The 26,109-nt window shown below is 41.5% G+C and overlaps 2 protein-coding genes across 2 annotated transcripts; both read left to right on the plus strand.

Moving 5' to 3' along the window:
* Window positions 1-12,452, plus strand: LOC119425438 (E3 SUMO-protein ligase ZBED1). The gene is made up of 10 exons (XM_037692965.1): window positions 1-250; window positions 391-574; window positions 656-1,203; window positions 1,397-1,541; window positions 2,534-2,762; window positions 2,863-2,973; window positions 3,053-3,148; window positions 3,230-3,383; window positions 10,681-10,901; window positions 12,393-12,452. Exons 1-10 carry the CDS (start codon window positions 1-3, stop codon window positions 12,450-12,452), a joined length of 1,998 nt encoding a protein of 665 aa, XP_037548893.1.
* Window positions 10,681-25,789, plus strand: fam83hb (family with sequence similarity 83 member Hb). The gene is made up of 8 exons (XM_037693558.1): window positions 10,681-10,901; window positions 17,567-17,744; window positions 17,843-18,175; window positions 20,694-20,858; window positions 20,959-21,083; window positions 21,177-21,710; window positions 21,831-24,180; window positions 24,513-25,789. The coding sequence occupies exons 2-8, from the start codon at window positions 17,622-17,624 to the stop codon at window positions 24,531-24,533; spliced, it is 3,651 nt and encodes a 1,216-aa protein (XP_037549486.1). The 5' UTR covers window positions 10,681-10,901; window positions 17,567-17,621; the 3' UTR covers window positions 24,534-25,789.
* Window positions 25,790-26,109: the final 320 nt, after the last annotated feature.

Consider the following 26,109-nt stretch of genomic DNA (forward strand, 5'->3'; position numbering starts at 1 on the left):
ATGGACAGCGAGTGGAGGCGGCCGCCACGATCGAAAGTGTGGCTTAACTTCAATAGAAGAACTGCCCAGTCGGCTCAGTGCAAGACTTGCAGTAAGTTTATATCGTGCAAAGGAGGGTGCACGACCAACATGATGAAACACCTCCGGGTTCATGGTATAGAAATAACACCGTGCACTGTCATTTGCGCGCTGCGCAGACCTGCCTCCTCCCGCTCCAACCGTCAGCCTACCGCACTGCAGTCAGCATCAGGTAAGTAAAACTATAATAAACTACGTCATATACCAACATCAAGGCAGCTAACAAGTTATACTCGACTTAAAGCGGTAAGTCAACTTAAATGCAAACACCATGCTAACGTTAGCCTATGTTTTTTTTTTTTTTTTTCATAGAAAAACGACCAGAAATGGCTAATGTTAGCCAAACAGCTGACCAGACTCAGCCTTGTGCTCCGTTCATCATAGAGTCCGAGGAAAAGATGTCGGTGCAGCAAATTAACGAGTGTCACAGAAAGGTTATGGAGTATATTGTGAAAATGTTGCGTCCCTTGTCAGAGGTGGAATCACCAAGATTTAGGTTGGTTAACGATAAAGCTAAGCTAATCGACAGTGCTAACGTTACAGTAAGTGACATTAATGTTTGTTTACATGTTTGCAGGGACTTGGTGAAAACCCTCAACCCCATGTACACGCCACCTACCAGGGACTGCTTATCCAACAAGTTAATCCCTTCTTGGTATACGGAGGAGAAGTCCAGTGTGATCACAGAGCTCAGTGACGTCAGCTCTGTTGCACTCACATGTGATGGCTGGAGTAGCATCACACAGGACCATTACCTTACCATCACAGCACATTACACAGTAGAGGGCAAACTGCAGCAGAAAGTACTAAAAACAAAAGCTGTTTACGAAGCTCAAACTGGTGGTGTAGTGGCAGAGGAAATCAGTAACATCCTGACAGAGTTCTGCATTTTTGACAAAGTTGTGGCAATCACTGTAAATAATGCTGCCAGTATGGATGAGGCCATTAAACGGCTGCAGTTGGTGAAAATATGCTGCTTTGCCCACACTCTTAATATAGCAACACAACGTCTGTACGCCGTAGATTCATTGAATCAGTGGGTAGCCAAGGTCCGAACCATTGTTGTGTGGATGAAGAGGTGCTTGGTGGCAAAGATGGTTCTCCGGGAGAAGCAAGAACTTTTAAGTAAGAAACACAAACTTCACTTTATTTAACTGCTGTGCATTGTTTATGACATTAACATAGACATTTTTATTATTATTATTACTATTTCTGAGTACTGGGGAGTAGTACTACAATATTTTAAATACAATGTTTGTCTCCTAGGATGAAAAGCACCTGCTAAATGACTTAAAATTAATGTTCTTGTTTCCATCAGAGCTGCCCCGACACTCGCTCATTCTAGATGTGGGAACGCGCTGGGATTCTTTTTACCTAATGCTGGAGAGATTCACAGAGCAGTACCCTGCAATTCTAGCAACCAGCTTGGATCAACGGCTGAGCAAGAATATGGAAAGAGACAGGTAGAGATGGATAAGATATTTGATCCTGACATATGAAGCTTAGACACAAAAACTACCAATACACACAAAATGTGAATTTCAATGTTATAGGAGTGAATACACTGCATCAGTGGATTGTCTTGCCTCAGACTTACTACATAGAGCTGTCACTATGATAGACTATGTGCTAATGTAGAGAGTGCCTATGTTAGTAGGCCTGTCACAATAAATCTATTAATTGTATGATAAATGAAAATTATCAACGTCATTTTCATTTATCGGCTTTATCATTTCTTCGTGTCTCTTTCTTCTGAAGACACTGGATGACAAAAGGCTCAACTCCAGTGTTCTTCACTGACCCTTTCCTTTCTCTTTTCGCTTTAAAATTATTTTAACTGTCCAAAATCGCGTTTTTGGATCATTAAAAGCAGCTAATCTGAGAAGCTAAGCTAACAGGCTGACCTCGGGGGAAAAAACCTCTTTCTCTTGTCAAAGCTCCAAAATTCAAGGTTAAAACCCGTGCCTTTGTCTAAAAAGTTGTTTTTCTCTGAAAAAAGAAGCTGAGAACTTTTTAGCTGTTTTTTGTTTTTTAAATTAAAATCTTTGTGTGAAAAACGCTATGCTACAGAGCTCAAACCACACCGAGGGCCCTCCATTTTGAGAACCGGAAAACAGCAACGAGAGACAGCCCATGTCACGTCAATGGGCCTCCCTCCCATTTTTCATAGCAATACGCTGCTCGCTCCCTCACTATCCATCCTTTAGTCTTATACTGCCATCCAGTGGTCCAAAAACGGTACAACACACAAATTAACCAACATTTCTTCTTAAATTTGACAATAATTATTGATTATTGTCTAATTTCAAACAATATTATTTTTTATCGCAATAATTTCTGAGACAATTAATTGTCCCGCACAATTTGTTATCGTGACAGGCCTAGCTAGGGGTTTTATAGAAATAAACCTATTTATAACACAGCTCTGTGTGTTCTGTGTTCTTTTTTCATACAGCCTTGCTCAGCTGACTGAGGAGGATTTTCGGAGAGCAGAAGACTTAACAAATCTTATGAAACTTCTCTACACGTGCACATGCGTGTCTTCAGAAAAGGGTGCCACGTGCGGACAGATACTGCCCATTCTCCAGAAGCTTGAGGCACATCTGACCGTGAAAGAGGGAGACACGGTGTTTGTATCCAACCTTAAAAATCAGATTTGGGCAAACCTATCCGAGCACTACCAGGTAAGTGACTGAGGCTGGCAGCGGGAAAGAAATTAATGAAGAATAGAACTATCTTTGTTCCTGTGGCTTGATCAAACATTTTAAGAGTGTGTTTTTGCAGAATGATGAGATCAGGAACTTTCTCCAAGTGGCCACTGCGTTGGATCCGCGCTTTAAAAAGAAGGTGGATGACGGTGTCTGGGACCAGATTCAGCGAAAGCTGATTGAGCAGGTGAAATGTCATTCATGCACACCTGTCCTTTCCAGCTGTTAAAATCTGAAATCTAAATGCTAGTAATGTTCTTTTGTAGTCAACAGAGAAAGACTGTGGAGATCATGGGGTCACTGTGAAGTCTGAGAATGAGGGAGTGAAGGAAGAGGAGGAGATGTGTATGATAGCTGAAATGGTATAGGTTCTCAATTTTAATAATGGTCATGACTTTAATGAATGTTTAGTGAGAATACTGATGAACCTGTTGTTTGTTTAGGAACCGCCTCTCTGCAAATTGTCCAGAAAGACTCCACTGGAGGAGCTTTTTGAAGAGGAAGATGCACAGCTCTTAATGTCGCTGAAGAGCTCCATGTCCATTAAGAAACGAGCGGAGAGAGAGCTGCAGCTGTACCAGAAAGTTCCAGCGACCAGTATGTCTGAGGACCCTGCTGCATGGTGGTGGAAGCAACGCAAGGCTTACCCGTTGCTGTCAGATCTCGCTTTATCATATTCATGCGTTCAAGCTTCGTCTACTCCCAGCGAACGTGTGTTCTCCACTGCAGGAGACGCACTCAGTCCAGAACGCTCACACATGCTGCCTGAGAAGGCAGACATGGTCGTTTTCCTCAATAAGAACAGTTTCTGATTGTACACTGTACCTGCTGCCTTCATATATTTCCTCCTGCATGTGACTTCATCAGTGCAGCTACAGCGTGCGCTCTCAGGACATAATTACTTGCAGTATATCCTCAGTGCAGACCAAACTCAGCAAAAAAAAGGCCTTCTCTTACTCTGTAACCTGGAACACTCTGCAAAAAGATCTGAAGTTGTCGACTTGGACCTTTCTTTAGGGATTTTAAACAACTTCATGGCAAAAGTCAACGCAAACATGTTCCTGTTTTTAGTATTTTACACTTTTATAATGTAGCTGTTGTTTTGTTTTTATATAATTTCTTCTTTTTACTTTTCATTTTATATGATTGTATATTGTCTACCTCATCTGTGTTCTTTGTTTAAAACTGGTCTTATGAATGAGTCCTCGCGAATCAATGAGACTAACTTGTATAATTAAAGGTTGAATGAATCACACACTGGACATGTAGAAATAGATTTTGATAAGGTTTTCAAAAATAAAGCTCTCGTGAAAAGAACATGCATAGTGTTTATATTAAAAGTTCATGTTTGATATTTATATACTGGTTGAAAATAGCCCTGTGGGAAATTCATAGTAACGTTAATAAAAAGTTCATAGAATTAAAATTGAAAAAGAAGTTCTAACTATTTCATCCAGAACGAACTAGCTGGCACATTTCTACCATGTAAACATTTTTTGAACCCTGCCTCTAAAAAGAATAGATGGGAACTGGAATCGTTCATATTCAAACAATTCCCAACCAGCATCTCCTCTTCATCTTTGTTTTTTTTTTTTAATCTGGAGGATTATTTAGGTTCATACATAAACAACTTTCCTGCTGGTGGTTACTCATGGTATCACGTGGTAAAAGTCAGCAAGTGTCCAAAAAAACAAGATTTTAACAAATGTTTTCACTCACTGTTGGACACTTTTCACTTGTACACATCTTCTAATTGTATGTTTATTATATTTATATAATGTTTGCATGGTTAACATCCCATATACATCTAGTTTAGAAAATGTCCTAAATAAAACCTCACATCTGTTTGCACTAAAAGATGTTGAAAAAGCTTTTCTGAAATCGTGGCAGGCTCTCTCTCAGCCAGGTGTGCATGCCGGAGTTTTGTCCCGACCCGGGTGTACCTGCTGAAAGGCTGCCAGGTGATTCAGAGAGGGAGGAGACTGATGGAGGATGAGTGTGGAAAAAAAAGAAAGGTGGGGGTTGGGGATGAAGGAGAAGTACTTGGGTGTGGTGAGATGCCTTAAGCACATTCCTTCGAGCAGCCGCACCCTGCGTCTTTCTACCTGCTTGTGTTTGTTATCAGAACATTATTGGTGCATGAAGACGCTCTTAGCATTTCAGAATATGTGGCAGGTCTGCACAGCTGTATGCAAGCACCTCCTAGTCCGGTCGTTTTGCACTTGACCAGGCCGAGAGACGCGCGTTTCAACAAACTGGAAAAGAGTAAACAGAAGCATGCAGCCTTTGCTGTTTGTGTGTGTGGATAATAGATTAGCTGATTGTGCAGACAGACACACCCTCAGGAGCAGCTCAACATACAGTCATGGAGTGGGCTATCAGAAGCGCATCGAGCGAGGTGCGTTCTGTGAGACGAACACGTTTCAGGGCAAAGGGCAACACGCACAAGTGGCTCGTACTTTTATCACATTTTGCTGATGTCACGACTGCTATATTAGAGCGGGTGAACGTTCAACAGATTGAAACTGGAGAAGCTTTGTTTGTATTAACAGTCAGTGAGAAGAGGTCACTGTGAGACATTACACATCATGAATCATGGTTTTCAGTACATTTTAGTACATCGGTGGCCTCAGGAGTAAATCTGCCCTTTGCAGATGATGTGGTCCTGTTGGCCTCATCATGCCATGATTTTCAGCTCTTTCTGGAGCGGCTCACAGCAGAGTGTGAGGTGGGTGGCATGAGGATCAGCACCTCCAAATTTGAGGCCATGGTCCTCATTCAGAAAAGGGTGGATTGCTCTCTTTGGGTCAAGGGTGAGGTTCTGCCTCAAGTGGAGGAGTTCCAAGTATCTCGGGTTTTTGTTCATGAGTTAGTTAGGGAAGAATGGAACGTGAGATTGACAGACGGATTGGTGCAGCGTCTGCAGTATTGCGGTGTCTGTGCCGGTCCATTGTGGTGAAGAGGGAGCTGAGCTGTAAGGCAAAGCTCTCTGTTTACCAGTCAGTCGTGGTTCCTACCTTCACCTGTGGCCACAAACTTTGGGTAGTGACCAATAAAACGAGATGACAGATACAGGCGGTTGAAATGAGTTTCCTCCACAGGGTAGGACTCAGATAGGGTGAGAAGTTCAGTTATCTGGAAGAGACTCGGAACCGCTGCTCCTCCACAACGAGAGGAGCCAGTTGAGGTGTTCAGGCATCCGGTAAAGATCCTGGGCGCCTGTGGGAGAAGACCCAGGACACGCTGGGGAGACTATGTCTCGGTTGGCCTGGGAACGCTTTGGAGTCCTCCCAGAAGAGCTGGAAGAGGTGACTGAAAGAGATGTCTGGACCTCCCTGCTCAAACTGCTTCCCCCGCGACTCAACTTCAGAATAAGCGGAAGATGATGGATGGATGGATGGATGAAAAAAATCTGGTTGGAGTCTGCAGGAATGGAACAAAATTGTGAATATAGTAAAAAGTAAATTCTTAATTCAAGCAAAGTTTTTCAGCATGCAGAACCTTGTTTTAGTTAGCTGATGTAGATCTTACTGAATTTTTTTTTATGCTGTGATAAACTCAGCGTAGACGATTATGTGATTATTTTCACTGTAAATGGGTTTGTAACTAGGTCAGGAACGAAAAAGTTGGAAAACATTTGTGAAAAGCTGCTAATTCAAAAAGTTAAGTATACAAAAAAAGCTACAGTTTTGGGGGTTTTAATCATCTGTAGTACAATTACAGTCAAAGATTCAGAAACTGTCTGAGCTAAGTTCTATATAAATGTCATATTTGAAAAACAAATAATTTGAAACTACTGCATGATGAACACAGCCCATCACTACAAGCACAGTTATTAGTTCAAACTTTATAATGTATGGGGTCAAAAGCAAACATAAAGAATATGCATATTTACAGTAAAATGAAACCATATCTGCCTTTTAGTCTGAGAAACATCCCATCTTGTAATCTTTGAGCTCCTTTGAGGCACTCAGCATTCTTAACATTTTAATTTCAAATATCTGAACTTTATTATTAATGCTTAAAAACGGTTTCAAGACTGTTTGACTGGTTGTTTCCGCTGTGGTGCACCTGCCGCAGATACCATATGAACTCAGTGGAATGGCCAAAACTTTATGAAAAACACGAACAAATAAAAATGTTTGGATCCAGATTTCAGTCAACATCAAAAGTTAATAATTTTATAATTGAGTCATGCAACAAATTACTATAAATGTCCTTGGTGGGGGGATACCTTCGAGACTGGTGTTCTCAAATCTCGAACATTTAGAGCTAGTTTTTTAAAGTGGAGGTGATGCAACACGTGATTAGCATAACCTGCCCCACATTTCTTAGAAAAATGTTGCTGGAATCAAAATTTAACAAGTCTATAGTTTAATAATAATAATGTAACAGATTTGGAAAAAGTCATCTATTAAAGGCTTATCAGAGGAAATGCTTAGTTTGAGGAAATACCACCAAAGGGGGTTCGAAAATGAACTTAGTGCTTAACAAAAATGTATTTATCACCACTTTGCTTGAATCTCGATTAGCAAAGCTGAAGCGATCTGCTTGTTTTCTCGATGGTGGACTTATAAAACATGTAGAGACACTCAGCATATTTTATCATTTTAATTTCAAATTATTATTAATGTCTCAAAATGGTCTGAAGCAACAGCTCTGTCAGTAAAAGTTAGGTTTTCTTTAAACATTATCATTGGAACGTAATTTGTTCTTTTGTTAGTCCACTTAACACCTGATTTATTTAGATGTAAATGTCTCGAGAAGTGAATAGAATTTGTGGCAACGTATTAAAAAGTATCTTTTTACATTTTTATTTTAAGGAATTTCCTGGCAGGCTGAAACCATCAAAATACTTTTTTTTTTTTTTTAAGAGGGGGAAAAAGAAGTAGAGCCTTCAAACTGCACACAACTTGTGCTGAAAATCTGTGACAGCAGGTGTGATGGCATCGCAAATCCAAATTAAAAATGTGATGGTGCGACCGTGAATCTACAGCCGTCTGTAAAATACCATGGAGCCTCTGTCAGGGTCAGTGTCGGAGATTTTAACTCATTTAAGTGCCCTTATTATTCAAAAATGCATCATCAGATTTGAATCCAGTAAATAATACCATCTGGGGTGTGTCAAAGCAAAAACGGCTTCATTTTTCAGAACAAACATGTCCCCAAACACACTGCTGTAAAAACATTCCTGAACACACAAAGGAACCCTGTCATGGCCTGGCCTCCCCAGAGTCTGATCCTCAGCTTCAATTACCCAAGCAGTATCTGGTCCAAACAGGGATCAAAAGGCAACAACGTCTTAAAAAAAAAAAAAAAAAGAAGTCTGGCAGGTCAAAAAGGCGTGAGAACTCCTGAAGACCACTTAAAGACTTTTAAGAGAAAAACTTGCTTAAGCGAGTTCAGCTGTGATCCAAAACAAACGCAAAATGTTGATTTTTAAGCTCATCAGAATACGAGTCATATAGATTTTACGTGCATGTGCCAGCTAGACTTAATCTAGACAAAACAGAGAAAAAGTCCACCTTGGCTGCCATTATTTATGCCAAAAAATAATGCGTATATGTAATTATTTCACAGACTTTTAGACCGGAACTGGTAGTAAAATCATTCGAGGGGTGGCGATTTCGGGTGGCCAACAATGGTCTGTGCATTGTCGGAGCTTTACTCGTATTTATTTGTACTTCTGTGACGTCCTTAAAATCAACATTTGAAGTTTACGACGGTCTCATTAGTTTATATTTGTGATGCAAATGTGTGCACATCTGAGCTGGTGCAAGCTTACACGTATGAACAAACATGGCAGAACATATTTATTCAACGATAAAGTACACTTGTAAAATTTGACACCAACGGAGTGAAAACAAACTTTTTTTTTTTTTTGTAAAAGACCTGACACAAACACTCCCCAGCTGAAGTTTGAGCCATCGGAGCACAATATGGCTAAAGAAATACTCTCCACCATAATCATGTTCCAATAATTTGACTAGACTGGGTCAAAATGTGCATGAATACATAATGAACTGGAGTGATAATATTTACTGGTTTTGCATTGAAATTTTTTACTAAGTCAACCCTTAATATTGCCACATGCCATGTATGTGTCGTGAAGTACTCTCAGCTACTACCACATCAGATTTTGGATTAGTACCTGGAAAATGTATTGAAATAGTCATTTTTGTGTTGGCTAATGTCAATTAGCTGTGGCGGCAATCTTGAAGGATCGACTCACACTGGTAATCAGTTAAAGATTTATAGATTCATCAAACAATTGGATTTATAGGGAATATTTTGCTAACAGGCCAGCAGGATTGACTCCAACAGGTAAAGATAAAGCTTTAATTAAAGATCTTGCAAAATCAGAATCCCTTGGATACGTGTTGTGACTGACTCTCAGCTACTACCACACCAAATTCTAGCAATATCTGTAGCCTATAGGTTTACTGAATTACTGCCACTTTTATATTTTCTAAAGATGTTGGCTGTGGCAGCCATTTTGAACTGGGGTGGCTCCAAAAAAGTAATTCGATGTAAAATAATAAATACATACATTGATTATTTCCTGAAAGTTTCATTCAAATCCAAGTGATTTATGATGGAAAGATAACATCAAACAGTCAACGAAACGTTTTAAAACAAATCTAACAAAGTTAAGTCATGTCCTCTGGACAGATTAAAAAAATAAAAATTGTTGAAACATTTCATCTTTTATCCAAAAGACTTTGTCAATCTGAGGAGCTACTCAAAATACACCTTCTCATAGTGGATCAACCAGTTTGCTGGTGGCAGCCAAAACTGTCTGTTCACATGATAAAGGAGGACCATCAGCCTAATGACTGATCGTTAGTGCCCTGATGGCCACTTGCTATTCACAGAGGATGTGAATGTCCAGAGGACCAGACTGAACTTTTTTTTAGATTTTTCTACCTGGATTATTGAGCATGCATCTGGATATTCAGAGGGCTTATACTAGCAATAACAGCATTGTAAGTGGGTAACAACTGGACACGGAAGCCTTTGCCCCATTTAAAGATGGATGTTTTTTCTTCACAAAGATGGCTTCCTTCACTCCTCTCTCAAATATCCTTGATAGAGAGGAATGTTTGAGAGAGGAGTGAAAGACACCATCTTTGTAAAGAGAAACCATCCATCATTAAACGGGGCGGAGGCTTCCGTGTCCAGTTGTTACCCACTTACGATGCTGTTATTGCTAGTATCACTCAGCCCCCTGTGAATAGCAAGTGGCCATCAGGGCACTAACGATCAGTCGTTAGGCTGATGGTCCTCCTTTATCATGTGAACAGTTTTGGCTGTCACCAGCAAACTGGTTGATCCACTATGAAAAGGTGCTATTTATAAGACTGAGTTTAGTGCAGCTCCTCAAACTGACAATTACCGCTAAGTCTTTTGAACAAAATACATTATTTTAAACTATCCAGAGGATTTACTGCAACTTTGTTCGATTTTTCTACCTGGATTATTGAGCATGCGTTATCTTGCAGAATATGTGAGCACTCAGGATAGGTGTTGTGGATGAGTGTCAGCTACCACCGCAACAAATGTTAGATCAAAGTCAAAGGAGTTAGATTTATTATTTTTTTGTGTGTTTTCTTAGGAAGCCATCTTGGATCGTCTCGGCTCCACAAGTTGTGGAGGCTCAATGATTACTTCCTGAAAGTTTCAATAAACTTTGGGCAGTTTTGTCGATAAAATCGTCCGCCTTTCTGCGAAGGGTGATTAAAAATAAAATAAAATAAATAAATAAAAAAAACCGACCGAAGCGCACATTTGAAATAAAGCAGGAGGAGGAGACTTCCAACCAGCAGCTCTGGGAGGAGCCTGGTCGGTGGGAAAGCCCTTCCTGCTCCTTCGCCCCGGCTCCTTCCTCATTCAGCGGAGGCTCTGGAGGACCACAGGCCGCCGAGCGGAGCTCTCAGCCCGGGCATTGGGAGCTGCAGTGGAGGGGTGTCCACCGACCGGGGCGGGGGGTGTTGGGTGGAGCTGCTGTCCGAGCTGAGGAATGTGACACACGGACGAGACGGAGACCTGCAGGTCGGTGCTTTCACCGAGGAGAGCGGAACTCGTCGAAGAGGGAACGAGCAAGAAAGTGACAAGGTACGAAATAAAAAGAAAACTGCAGCTGCCATTTGTACCAATTATACTCTCATATTTTGGTGAAGCCTATTTACAAAGCAACATTAGTATTATTCTCTTTCAAGGCAGCACCTTGGCCTACAGGTTATAGAGGATTAAGTCTGCTGTGGGAAACCTGAACAGTTGCTGTTGCCAGTAAACTGTAAAAACTAACTTTCCAGTCAGTTCAGGAAATTAAACGTGAAAGCACCCAGAACAGAAGCCACATTAAAGAAGAAATGATGCGTATGGCATGTCTTCTGCCATGTTTGAACAATGCTTTGCTTAAGATCCCAGTCCAGTCTGCAGACTAGGAAGACTGGTTTGCATGGCTCTAACGATCACTTAATTACATACACAAGACGCTTCTGTTTCACAGCTTTTACCCTTGATGCGTTCACAGCTCGTCACTAAAGAAGTCCAACATGTGGTTGTAATTTGTGATGTTTGCAGTCTTGCAAAAAAAAAAGTGCCAGCTTTATTAATTTATTATTGTCCCGTCGACCATATGGCAGACGCAGAGTCGCTCATTAGTTTGTGCGCTTTGCCCGTGTTTCAAAAGGCCCGAGTCTGTTCGTAAAGCGTTAATGTGCTGCAGAAAAGAAGAAGCTGGAAAAAGTAGGAGCATTTATACGCTTTTAACTGCTTGAGTTTCCAGCGGCGCTGACCGCAGGCCCCGAGGCAGTTGGAACAGATGACGGGGAGCTCAGTGGACCTGTTTTTCTAGACGCAGAGAGAAAGGAGGATGAGAGCCAGCGTGCGTTGTCACATTCATCTGTCCTTGAGCCTTCTTTTGTGTTTCATTCAACAGCCGCCTGGAGGTGTGATGATACTCGGAGGCAGAAGTGGACTTGCCTCGGTTTGTGTGCGTTAATCCAGCAACGCAGAAATGTCCTGACAGGACCATCAGGACTTTACAGGCTCATCCCTCCAAACCTGTTCTTTTGGCTGATGCGTTCACACCGAATCGTCACACAGCAAGAGGAATGCCCGATCAATCGCCGTGTTTGTTCAGTTAGGTGTGTTCAGATGTGTGTTGCGACAGGAAGAGACTGATAGTTCTTGATGGTTTGCGTCTCCCCGGGCCTTTTTTTTTTTTTTTTCTTCTTCCCCTCCCTCACCGATTCACATGTCGAGACTAATAACATTTCAGAAGTTTCAGTCTGTCGTTTCATGTCAGCGTTCAGGCAGGAATGCTGAAAGTAAGCCACTGGCATGCGTAGCAGTTAACAGTGTTCCCATTTGAGTATTACCATCCTTGAGACGCTGCAGTCTGAGTTCGGCTGGTTTAGAGTTTCACTCGGGCTTTGTGTACGCTACATTTAGGTTAGCTCCTCCTGGTGTGGATAAGCTTTATATCTCAAAGAAAAACAGAGATCCTGATCATCGTTCGTCACTACCTGAGGTTTGATGCTCATTTCTGTTGCCATAACAACAAAGCGTCAGTGTTTGTTTTGATATGCTACCCATCAGCCAGGTGAGATGGTGAAAGTCCATCCTATCTCTGCTATTCCTGCAGAGGTGAACGGGTAAAGAAGAGAAGAAACCACCACGATCCGTTCAGTGCGACTTCCTTGACTCGTATCCACCTCAGGGTCCGAATGGTTCGGCTCATCGTCATCCTCTAGTCATCCCAAAAGTTTTGATTATCAACTGATGATATAATGAATACTTCTGTTTCACAAAACAAGCATTTAGTAAATCTTAAATTTAGACAAACTTCCTGTAGTTGACAGACTTCTGTATTTTTCTCTGTTTGAAAGCAAATGATGAAGAAGCTAAAATGGTCAGGAACCATGTTTGTCTTTGTTCCAAGGGCTCGAACAGCTGGATTGTTGCGTTACCTCACATGCTTGACATTTTGTTTGAGCACGTCTTTCAGTCTGGGGCTGTCAGCACATTTCATCTTTAAAGTCTGGTTCTGCAGAACGATTAAGAGCGTCAATATCTTACCTGTTGTAGGTAGCTCCTTGGACGACCTCAGTATGAGAAACAGTTTAATTTGGACCAAAGTGAAAAAACTAACAGGGGACAAGGCCGAAGTGAATTGCTGCTATCATAAAACAACTCCAGACTAAAATATTTGACAGTCGTGCAAACAGTTTTTTTTATAAACCTTTGCATTGTTGTCAGTTTCACATTACACAGTTAATCCAGTAGAAAGACTATGATATTCCTGCAGAAAGTGCTGCAGGCTGCATTGAAAGAGCTAAAGCTAGCTGCTGCCGTTATTTTCACTTGCAAATAATATAAAGCTAAATTGACAGCAACCTATAAGATGCTGTTTGCATGAGCTGTTTGGAAAAGTTTGAAATCGTGAGTTATTTTAAGACAGCAGCAACACACTTTGGTCTTGGCTCAGTTTGGGCTATAGCTCAGTGGTCTGGTTAGAATTAACTTCGATTTCTCCAACCCGAGTCTGTTCAAAGAGCTATCTACAACAGATAAGAGTCTGTTGTTCATAACTTTTCCACAGAGGCATACTTGATACAAAGTAGTGAGTCATCTCTTTAAGCAGATAAAGTGAGAGCAGAAAACTTTCCCAGTAAAGAATAGATCAGTTCAGTGTCCTCCTCTTCAGGGATTAGCAGTAATGTCAGTCGAGTGAACTGAGAAAACCGACAGCATAAACATGCCTTATTTGTATGGTTCAAAATAAGCATGAAAACAGGATGTCAACCATTGAGCGTGAATCACCACCACACAGCAGTCTGTTGCACGTTTATCCCCTGGCCTCGCCACACCAGGCTACTCAATGACTCACCAGTTCACTGAGTAAGGCGGGTTCTCCCTCTGATTACAGCTTAGGACTTTTACCCTTCTCTATCGCCAGCATCAGGCTCGTCGCTGTTCCTGAACATTTACACAGAACACATCGTACACACCTTTACAGCAGGGCCCAGGCCTCACACTATCAGTCAGCTGTAGCTCTAACGAATGGATGTTTTGCCTCCTGTTACGACGCACAAAAGATTTATTTTTACTAGAAAATTGCTGCAAAAGGCTATAATCTATTATCTATCAGTCCTAAATAGATTCAAGCCCTAAGCATTTGTCATTTATTCATCACGCTTGTTTTCTTTAATCCGCTGCCAAACAAAATCTTTTAGAGTTGCATCTCAGGAATCTGTTAATTCACATTAAGTACAATAGTAGTGTTGAACTTGAATAAAGATGAGCAACTAATCCCTTCTGTGAACTAACTCCCTGTAATTAAAACAGACAACAAAGTTACGTCACGGTGTTTTAAGTTTTAGGTAAATTAAAAGTCTTGTCATAGTTTTCAGTTCACTCCTTGCGCCCCTCACATTTATCTCGCTTGCCACGGCTGACGGACTTTTCTCGACAAGGTCTAAGGATGACGCACCGGCACGACGAGTTCCCTGAGCTGAAATATGAAAGAACCTGTCTGTACAACACCTCCTCCTGCCTTTCCCACCTCTGCCTCACTCATCCACTTTTCTCTCCTGTGACTGTTTGTCTGCCTTCTTCCCATTGTATTTTCTTCATCTTGGTTTATTTGTTTTATGAATTGCCCAGTTTCCAACTTGAGCTAATCATTAGCTCTATTAAGGTTTAGTCAATTGCAGAAAATGTCATCGGTGTTCTGAATATAGCATTTATCCTTTTCATATGTATAAACTGGGTGAAGAATTAACTATAAGATTTACAACAGATAGATTCAAGTAAAATCATATATACAAACTGCACTGTCAAAGACTGTTTATAATGAATAGTTTGAAGTTATTAGTCTAAAATCTGGTTCGTTTACTGTAAAAAAAAGAGGTTTTTAGAGTCTGAGTCCATGTACTAATGTGTCCTCAGCTTGTTTCTGTGAGTAGCAAGTTGGCCATCTGGCATAAAACATTTGATTGTTATGCATGATGCTCGATTGTTTTGGACAGATGGTCCCCTTTTTGCATGTGTAAGTTAGTTTCTGGGCATTTCACAGAGGGCTGGCTTGAAACACATCAAGGAGGTGCTATTTATAAGACAGATCTGTGTTGGCAGGCCTCAGACTGACGAAGTTTTTCAGATGAAAGACAAAACGTTCCTCCCCCCAAAAAAGAAAAACCTGTCCAGTTGACGTGATTTAACTAGGGATGCACAATATTGGATTTTTGGCTGATATCCAATATACTGATATGTTAAAACTTGTTTGGCCGATAACCGATACAATACTTTAGACCTACTTACAGACTACATAGCTTTCTCTGCTGTGGAATTAAAATAATATTATTCTGCATAGTTTTTGTCAGTTTGGCCTGCTACCAAATGCAGATGTCAAAAGGGGGACTGAAAATGATGTAACATTTCAACTTGGATTATGTTTAATGTCAAATTTATTCATGACATAGGTAGGCGCGCGTGACGTCATAACGTGCTGGCGCTGCAGGCGTCCTCGTCACTGGATTGTCATACAAAAAACAGCAACTTTTATATCTGTGTTATTTTGATGGAATGCCCAATATTTAGCTTTATCGCTAAAATCGTCCGATACCATGCCGATAATATCGTGCATCCCTAGATTTAACCTTTTTTTTTTGTGTAAATTTAAATTTGATCAAAGCCATGTTGTCTTTGACCAAACAAAGAATTCTTGGCCAACATACAAACCGGATTTCAAAAAAGTTGGGACACTAAACAAATTGTGAATAAAAACTGAATTCAATGACGTGGAGATAGCAAATGTCAATATTTTATTCGTAATATAACATCGATGACAGATCAAAAGTTTAATCTGAGTAAATGTAACATTTTAAAGGAAAAATATGTTGATTCAAAATTTCACAGTGTCAACAAATCCCCAAAAAGTTGGGACAAGTAGCAATAAGTGGCTGGAAAAAGGAAATTGAGCATATAACGAACATCTGGAAGACCAATTAACACTAATTAGGTCAACTGACAACATGATTGGGTATAAAAAGAGCTTCTCAGAGTGTCAGTGTCTCTCAGAAGCCAAGATGGTAAGAGGATCACCAATTCCACCATTGTTGCGCAGAAAGATAGTGCAGCAATACCAGAATGGTGTTACCCAGCGTAAAATAGCAAAGACTTTTAAGTTATCATCATCAACCGTGCATAACATCATCAAAAGATTCAGAGAATCTGGAACAATCGCTGTGCGTAAGGGTCAAGGCCGTAAAACTACTGGATGCTCGTGATCTCCGGGCCCTTAAACATCGCTGCACCTCAAACAGGAATGCCACTGTCAAGGAAATAACAGAATGGGCTAAGGAATACTTCCAGAAAGCATTGTCAGTGAACACAATCCACCGTGCCATCCGCCGTTGCCAGCTGAAACTCTACAGTGCAAAGAGGAAGCCATTTCTAAGCAAGCTCCACAAGCTCAGACGTTTGCACTGGGCCAGGGGTCATTTAAAATGGAGTGTGGCAAAATGGAAGACTGTTCTGTGGTCAGATGAGTCACGATTTGAAGTTCTTTATGGAACACTGGGACGCCATGTCATCCGGACCAGAGAGGACAAGGATAGCCCAAGTTGTTATCAACGCTCCGTTCAGAAGCCTGCATCACTGATGGTATGGGGTTGCATGAGCGCTTGTGGCATGGGCAGCTTGCATGTCTGGAAAGGCACCATTAATGCAGAGAACTATGTTCAGGTTCTAGAACAACATATGCTCCCATCTAGACGTCATCTCTTTCAGGGAAGACCCTGCATTTTTCAACACGATAATGCCAGACCACATTCTGCAGCAATCACAACATCATGGCTACGTAGGAGAAGGATCCGGGTACTGAAATGGCCAGCCTGCAGTCCAGATCTTTCACCTATAGAGAACATTTGGCGCATCATAAAGAGGAAGGTGCAACAAAGAAGGCCCAAGACGATTGAACAGTTAGAGGCCTGTATTAGACATGAATGGGAGAGCATTCCTATTTCTAAACTTGAGAAACTGGTCTCCTCTGTCCCCAGACGTCTGTTGAGTGTTGTAAGAAGAAGGGGGGATGCCACACAGTGGTAAAAATGGACTTGTCCCAACTTTTTTGGGATTTGTTGACGCCATGAAATTTGGAAACAACAGATTTTTCCCTTAAAATGATACATTCTCTCTGTTTAAACTTTTGATCTGTGATTTGTGTTCTATTCTGAATAAAATATTAGATGTTGGCACCTCCACATCATTGCATTCAGTTTTTATTCACAATTTGTTTAGTGTCCCAACTTTTTTGGAATCCGGTTTGTAATAAATTGAATTGAAACGTTCACATAAATCCGCATGTCTCTCTGCTCGATCGAAACGGTGGCATCAAATAAAATGTTTTATTCAGTATTCTCACAACTGCAGTGAGATAATCTGAACAAAGTAGCTGTTAAATTCACTGCCCTGGTCTTCTTGGCTCTCCAACAACAGTTGCTTTGTTTCGATGGTTACTGGTAACAAGTATGAGTGTGCATCCTAACACAAAGGCTTCTTTCTTTCACCACCCAATGGGATATTTAATTGAAATATTGTTTGTCTTTAATGGGGGTGTGGTGTGTTATTACAGTTAAGTCCAACTACAAAAACAAGGTGATTTGAACACAGGAAAACTTCTGCTTTTGATGCTTTGCTTGCTCTTTAGATCCCAAGACAAACGTTGTAACTGAAGTGTGGCTTTTCTTTTTTTTTTTACTTTTCTGCAGAGACTCAAATTCTGTCCAACCCTGATCCTTGACTTGGCTCACAACCAATTTAACGATGGCGCACCGGTCACAGAGTTCATCGATCGGAGACAATCCTCTCGACCCAAACTACCTGCCCCCACATTACCGCGAGGAGTATCGTTTAGCTATTGATGACCTGATAGAGAAGGACGTTGAGGTATTTAATATTCTTTTTGTAAATTTTGTCTGCAGTTAAAATGCATATAGACTGGCTTGTTTTTATTTACTGAATTTGTGTGTGTTCTATTGCAACAGGGTTACTATGAATTTCTCCAGAAGGCAAATATTGTAAATTTCCTGTCCCAGACGGAAATCGAATATATCAAGTCCACACTTCAGATACCAAATCAGAGCTCAGGAGTCCCAGAGTTGACGTATTATGAGGGGGGTCAAGAGACCGAGGGCTCCTCAGACACCTACTGGCCAATGCAGTCCGACCTGGCAGCGCCAGGACTGGATCTGGGATGGCCGATGTTGCAGCACAGCTTTGTTGGACCCACAGAGGTTACCACTCTGGTCAACCCCTCCGACGCAGACATGCCAAGCATTAAAGAGCAGGCCCGGAGACTCATCAAGAACGCTCGACAAGTAAGTAAAAGAGACAGAGAGGGTTCATCCAACCTTTATTTATACAGATTAATCCCATTGAGCCTCGGGGGCTCATTTACAAAAGAGACCTGATACTAGTGAAAGTTATCAACCTGGTTTGTTTTCTTTTGTCTGAGAAAAATAGACTTTAAAAGATGATATTGAAACATTTACTGATAATAGAAGTACATATATACATACAAATATGATTCATAAGTATTTTTGTACACATATGTACTAATTAAAGCGATTAGGTCATTTTATATTTGTTTTTTAGTGTTGTCTTCTCAATGAAAATGAATCAAGATGACCACATTTGGCAACTATTTTACAGCAATCTATAGCAACGGTCCAGACAAGCAAAGACCCTTTATAATATTTGACCTTGATTTTTTTTTTTTACTTTGACTTTGAAGCTAGGTTGATGATAAGTGTATGCAACACTCTGTCTAGTAGTAATGCATACGTGTATGAAGCTTCATTAAATTATCTGGAGCAGATCAGAAGTTATCGTCTTGAAAAGCAAAAACCTTTAACTTTGACCTTGACTTCTGACCTTGACCTTGAAGCTGGGGTGATGAAAAGCGCATATGACCCTCAGCTCCGTCTAGTGATGATGCCCATGTGTATGAAGTTTCTTTATTTCATTGTCATTGTTCATTATTGACAGGTAGGCCTGTCACGATAAACAATAAATCAATTAATCACATGATAAATGAAAATTATCAAACTAATTTTCATTTATCGGCTTTATCATTTCTTCATGTCTCTCTCTTTCTACTGAAGACACTGGATGACAAAAGGCTCAACTCTGGTGTTCTTCACTGAGCCCTCCTTTTTCTCTTTAAAATCTGTTTTAATCGTCCAAAATCGTGTTATTGGATCGTTAAAAGCAGCTAAGCTGAGAAGCTAAGCTACAAGCTAACCTAACAGGTTGACCTCAGGAAACAACCTCCGTCTTGTCGAAGCTCCAAAATTCATGGTTGAAACCTGTGCCTTTGTGTAAAAAAAAGTTTGTTTTTCTCTGCAAAAAGAAGCTGAGAACTTGTTTACTGATTTTTTTTATTAAAAGCTTTGTGTGAAAAATGTTATGCTAAAGAGCTCAAACCACAATGAGCATCCGCCATATGGAGAACCAAAAAAAAAGGAAGGAGAGACCAGCCCTTGTGTCAAGGGGCCTCCCTCCCATTTTTCTTAAAGAAACACGCTGCTCGCTCCCTCACTATCCATCTTTTGGTTCAGTCTTATACTGCCATACTGTGGTCAAAAAGGTGCTACGCTCAAAACAAATTAACAAACGTTTCTTCTTAAATTTGACAATAACTACTAATTATTGTCAAATTTCAGACAATATTATCGTTTATTGCAATAAATTCTGAGACAATTAATCGCCCAGCAAAATTTGTTATCGTGACAGGCCTAGATAAAAGGGGCAGCACAGCATTGCAGTAGTTAGAGCCGTCTCCTCTCAGCTTGGTACCTTTCTGGGTGGAGTTGGCATGTTCTCCCCTGCATGCACCGATCAATAACATGCATGTGTGCCTTGGTGTGAGAAAGAATGCGAGTGGTTGTTTGTCTCATTTGTCTCTATGTGGATGGACTTGTGACCTGTCCAGGGTGTACCTCACCTCTCCCTCTGTGACTGCTGGAGAAAAGCACTACAGTACGGCAAGGACAAGACGGGGTGGGGGGGTAAGAAAATGGATACGTGGGAGGTTAAATCCAGAGCTGACAATGACTTACGTTTACATTAACTAGTGTTGGAGTACACAGTTGTTAGTTCAATCTCACATTATGTCTGCCTCTGGCTACTTTGCCACCACACCCTTTTAGTCAAATTTCCAACTGGTTGGCCCTTAGCAAAAATAAAAATATGATCAACAGAAGCCACACGTGACAAGCAGTCAAACCTGTTGGAGTGATGGATTGTAGCTCTACTTGTCTTACGTTTCTGTTAGTAGATTACAGAGCTTGTCTGTGTCTGGCAGGCATCGACTTTGTCTCTTTTGTGATTACGCAGACGTGATCGTCTTAGCACGCACATGAAGGACAGACAGCTTTAAAACGGAACGACTCACTACTCTTTCTGCACTATCTTTCTTTATTATGTAAAATTAGTAGAGATTCACCCACATTTTATTGCTGATATAGTGAGCGTAGTCAAAAGGGCATTAAATATCAGTTATTGAGTAGAAAAGTTGAACCAAAGGTTGCTTTTTGATGGCTACATGCAGCTGAGTGAGGATTCCAGATTTAACCCATCATTTTGACTGAATAGTTTAAATAATGTAAATAAATGTGCTTATATACATGTATAAGGTAATAATGTTTAAAACAGTTAAGAGACAACAAAAAGCTGCCTAGGTTCTCTCAAATTGTGTAAATGTACGTGAAATTGTGACTATCTTTTGTCTGGTCCAGCAAAAGCGTCACAATTTGAAACCAATAAGCAAAACTTGTGAGAAAACAGTCAAATTATGTTATGACTGACTTAGATGTGATTGTGCTTCTTGTCCAGGTTATTGCCATCGTGATGGACACGTTCACAGATGTTGACATTTTTTCCGACTTACTGGAGGCAGCAGCACGCCATGTTCCAGTTTACATTTTACTGGATGAGCAGGACGCTCATCACTTTGTCTCTATGGTCATCGGCTGCAAAGTCAACTTAGACTTAATTCCTGTAAGTTTCTGTTTTATGCACGGTTTCTTACATCATTTCCAACTATTCAAGAAGGTTTTTTAAGCCATTAACACTCATAAAATGTTATTTTTTTCCCCAGATGATGCGTGTCAGGACCGTTGGAGGAATAACGTATCACTCCCGGACAGGAAAATCCTTTAAAGGGCAGGTGAAAGATCGTTTCATGTTGACTGACTGCAGGGCTGTGCTCAGTGGGAACTACAGGTGACTCATTTATTTATGATATTATTTCATGAAAATGGTAATAATTTAGAATTTGTTACAACATTTTGCCTCTTTTTTTTAAATATCTTCTAGTTTCATGTGGTCTTATGAGAAAATACACCGCTGCATCGCTCACCTCTTCCTCGGAGAATTGGTCTCCACATTTGATGAGGAGTTTCGAATTCTCTTTGCTCAATCGGAGCCCCTGGTCATTGATGCATCCAGTGGACCACTCGCCATTACTGACCCCAGCAATTACTCCCAGTTTGGTTTAAAGAGGTCACAGTCTTTGCGTAACCCTGTTGGTTACAGAAGACAGCCCGAGCTTCCCTCGGCCTTCCCCTACGGAGACTCAGATCGTAACCCTTTCCGAAGGAACGACCCCTTTCGTCACACGCTTGAACCTGGCACAGGGATTACAATTGGGAAATATTCTCAGCAGCAGTTTCGTCTGCAGCAGTCGTTTTTAGATCAGGGAAAGTCTATAGTGTCCAGGCAAATGGAGATGAGCTCAAGTGCTTACAAGAGGCACAGCTATGCAGAAGGAACTCAGGAAACCTACTCATCTTCCAGGCAATACATGAAGCACAGAGTCATGAACAATCTGGATGAGACAGACTTCCACAGGTACGTACTCTCTATTGTTTGATGTTGGTTGACTGTAGTAGATCATAATAACTGGAATGCATCATGAATACCTTTGTTATTACATATCTATAAGAAACTAAGATATGTTTTATTTCACAGGGAGCAGTTGCTAGGTAGCCATTACTACAGTGAAGGACCTGGGCCAGATTCTGGTCAGGGACACTACGATAGACTTCGAGGCCGTTCGCCGCACCTCGCCATCGATCAGTATTCAGACTCGAGCTATCGCTCAGATCGAGAGCTTCCACTTGAGAACAGAGAGTACTTTTCATCTGAGGACCTTAAAGGACCTGACGGGCTTCATGGCCCTCCATTAGCTGGGAGGTATGAAGGAGGATCTGGCCACAAGAGGCCAACCATTGGTCAAGCATATGCCTGTCAGACTTCACCGACACAGCTCCATCCACCAGAGAAAAAACTGTTTCACAAGCAGTCTGATCAAGAGTACGATGAAGACCCAAGTGTCAAGCAAGGCCTGAGGAGTTGGAGGATCAACTCCTATCTAAGTACTTATGAGGAGGCTGGAGAAGATGGTTTGTCTCAACCAATGGGAGGTGATGCGTTTGATGAGCCTCAACCCTCTGAGCAACCTGCTGCACCGGAAATTTCAGTGTCACGCTTTGGAATAAAGGAACCACCAAATGTTGCCCCCAAACCGAGACCAGATATACTGAGACCACGCTTCGGAAAGCCAAAATTGCCTGAGAGTAGTAATAAAGACTTTGCTCCACTAGCAACAAAGGATTTACGTTCTTCTTTAAGTGATTTCAGGTCGTCTTTTCTGGAGAAAAAAGACTGGGAAATAAAGAACGAAAAGGACAGGGAGTCGGAGAGAGGAGCAACAAGAGAGGCGGGAGAAGAAGCAGAGACGAAGGATACTACAGATATGTTTCTGTCCAGACACGAGTCAGTCCGTTCACGCATTAACCCACTTCTTCAACGTAGCTCTCGCCTCCGCTCTTCACTTATATTTGCATCTTCCAAGGGAGAAATACACAGCAGCAGCAGCTTAGGTCTAAAACCAGCGACGGAAGAAGATGAGCAGTTGGATTCAGGACGTACTTCGTCCATTGTGGCTCAAATCCTCGAAAAGAGGAGGTCTTTGTCACGTGAGCCTTTTGAGTGGCGAAAGAAGTTTGAGGAAAAAGACAGTTTGAGAGAAAAGGAGAAGGAGAAAGAGGAAAAACAAAAGGAGCAAGAGAAAACGAATACAGAAGTGAAAACGGAGGTTAAAGTGAAGGAGGAACCTCAGACATCCAACAAAGAAGAAAAAACAACACCAGCTGTTGAGAAACCTAGCGTTGACTCGTCCTTAAATGTGAATGATGTAGCTACTAGACTGCAGTATTTTAAAGACCTGGAAGCTAAGAGGAAAGCCTCAAAGATGGAGACGGAGAGATCTGTAAAGGCCCCAGAACCTCCTGAAAAGAAACCAGACCTCTCTGAGAAACTTCCACTCAACCCAGTGCCCACTCCAAAGACCCCGACTCTCACTCTCACTTCAGGAGACCAGGAACCAAAGAAGCCAGACATTTCAACAAAACTGGCTGAAGCCCCTCGCAGAAATTCAATAAGTTTAAAACACTCAATCCTCTCTCCCAAGCCCTTTGTGAGTTCCTTAAAGTTTTCGGAGACATCGCAACCTCGTAAAGATGAAAATGAACCAGAAGGTCAAAAGAAAGACGTTCCTAAATTACTGAAACCTCTTTCTTCACCAAAGATCTTCAAGAAAGACCCGCTGAAGATTAAAGCACTGAATCCTCGTCGGATCTCTTGCGGTGAAGAGGTTCTGAGCATGGATGCAACAGACGCAGAGAAGAGCGAGATGAAAAAGAGCCGCTCCCATAGTTCTTCAACTCTACTACATGAAGAGTCCAGGGAAAAACTGCAAAAGCTTATGGGATCCAACACATCTATAAACACTCTTGGTGAAGGTAAGACGCTTGAGTTCCTGAAGAAACAAACCCTGAGGTTAAAGGGGTTCTTGGGACCAAAGGATAAAGAAAAGAAAGCCCCAGGAGAAGAGAAGGTCATGAGCACGGTCATGGAGGTAGCTGATGATGACGGCAAAAAGCAGAGCTCTTTAGCGAAAGACACAGGACCCACAGCTGCCGATCAATCCTCTGCTAATCACAAAACGTCAACAGGGACGTCAGTCTCGTCGCGGCACCAGACCCCGGGAAGCTCGGTTTTGTTCAGCAGCAACCTGCGAGACGACACTAAAGTCATTCTGGAGCAAATCTCTGCCAACAGCCAGAAAAACCGTCAGGAGCGAGAAGAAACCGTCGCTGACAAAGACGGCGCCGCTGCAGAGAAAGGACTGGAGGCGCCGAACCCCTTGAAAAAGAACCGATTCCTGCGAACAACGGGCAACAACCAGGAGAGGGAGGGGTTACTGAAGAGGATAGAAAGTCTGAGGAAGGAGAAGAAGGTCTACAGCCGTTTTGAGGTAGTTGACGTTAGCAGCATAGATGGCAAAAATATATAAACAGAATGAAGATGCTCACATATGAAACGAATGTGAGTTTAGGATTACAAGAGCTTAATTGATAGATTATTAGCCGACCAACAGTACATTAGTTTTTATTCTGTGCGCTTATACATGTTGTTTTGGTGGTGGTGTCACGCTTAAGCACAAGTCTAGCACAATCGCTACATCGTTGATCAAACATTGCCATTGAAATATTTCAGTGCCAGAATACGACAGCATGCGGGGGAAGAAGGAGAAAAAAGAGGCAGATGTACTTGATTTCACTGTTAATCCTGTTGCTCTGTTAACAGATGGGGAATAACCTGGGATAACGAAAGACGGAGGAGCGACCTTTTATATGGACACTATTTATGCACGATGATCAAAAGCACCCTCTGCCAACTTGTGCCAACAACACTCGATCACTCCTAAAACGTACCTCTGGTGCCCACCGCTGTGGCCTTTGCTGGATTTTTACAAAGAAGTAATAAAACTTGAAAAGACGATATTGAAAATGCTGGAAACAAACTGAAGGCATTGGAATGTGCCTTTTTTGCCAAGATCTGGTACTATTTTTCCTTTTATGGTGACTGAGAGACAAAAGTGACTACGGTACTCGAATACTGGCTGCACAGCTAATGTTTCACCAAGCACATAAAGGCACGGCAGTGTAACTAAAACTGAACTTGTATGAGTGTGACGGTGGGACTAAAAACAGACTGCACCTGAGGGAAGGAAAATACATGCCAGTCATAAAACACGGCAGTATTTGACAGTGAGTACAGAACCAGTGTTGTGTGTTTCTGGGAATGTTTGCGCCGTGTACTAGTACGCAACTGAAGGGGAGAAAAGTGTCTTTTTGGTTTCACCAATGTGCCAACGACTCACCAAGGCCTGAGCTGGAACGTTCTCCCAAAACGAGCAAACGAGGTGTGGGAAAACGTGTTTTTAAGTGCTAACGTTGCAGCGGCACAAGCATTCAGGGAGGAGCTTTTAAAATCCGAGCACTTGAGTCATGCATTTGTGCTCGCCTTCGTTTTTAACGTTGTGTAAATAAAAGTGTAAATCTACAGCTGCCTTGAGAGTCGGATGTAAAATAGATTTTGAGTTTCACGGGCCTGTTTTTTTCTTCTTCTTCTTTTCTGATTTTTGAACGAGGCATTACCTGTAAAAGAACGCAAGAGAAAGAGGTTGGGCGTTTAGCTGGAACAATGCTGGAACGGAGCCATGTTTCCTTACATAAGTCGCTTCACTTCTTCGGTTCACGCCCTGCGCAGAACTCCTGACTATTGTTGGTCAATAAACAATTAGAACTTGCAGGATATGTTTGACGACTTGACTGGGCGTAAAACTATTTAGTGATCTTGTAAAATATGAGGAATAGACAGGCCGCAAGTCCAATGGCAACGAGACAAATGACCAAACTCACTTTCCCCGAGAGGCATTTTGAATTATTCATTAACCTAACGTGCATGTTTTTGGTCCATGTGAGGAAGCCCACGCATGCACAGAGAAAACGTTCAAACTCCACAGAGAAAGGCAATTCTGCGAGCAGCTCTAACCACTGCACCTCCGTGCCCACGCCCCTACATTAGCACAAGCATCTTTACTGCATTGTAAAAACGGACTTAATGGTGTTTATGGGAATGTTTGGTATTCATTTGAATAAATCATTTGTACAGGGTTACTGTTTGTTTTGAAACCTGAAAGAGTATTACGTTGTTGGAAATGCTGCAAAAAAGTTTTTTTTTTTTTTTATTAAATATCTCAAAACTGATTTTGTATGTGACTTTTTTATACGAGCTGGTGTGCATTTTTCAGTGAAGTGTTGAAGGTTGGAGGTTTCTTAGTGTGTTTTAGACATCACATCACAGCATTAATAAATTAGTTTAATATTTGTCATGAAAA

Source organism: Nematolebias whitei, chromosome 19, assembly GCF_014905685.2.
Source record: "Nematolebias whitei isolate Nwh7 chromosome 19, NemWhi1, whole genome shotgun sequence".
Taxonomy (NCBI): domain Eukaryota; kingdom Metazoa; phylum Chordata; class Actinopteri; order Cyprinodontiformes; family Rivulidae; genus Nematolebias; species Nematolebias whitei.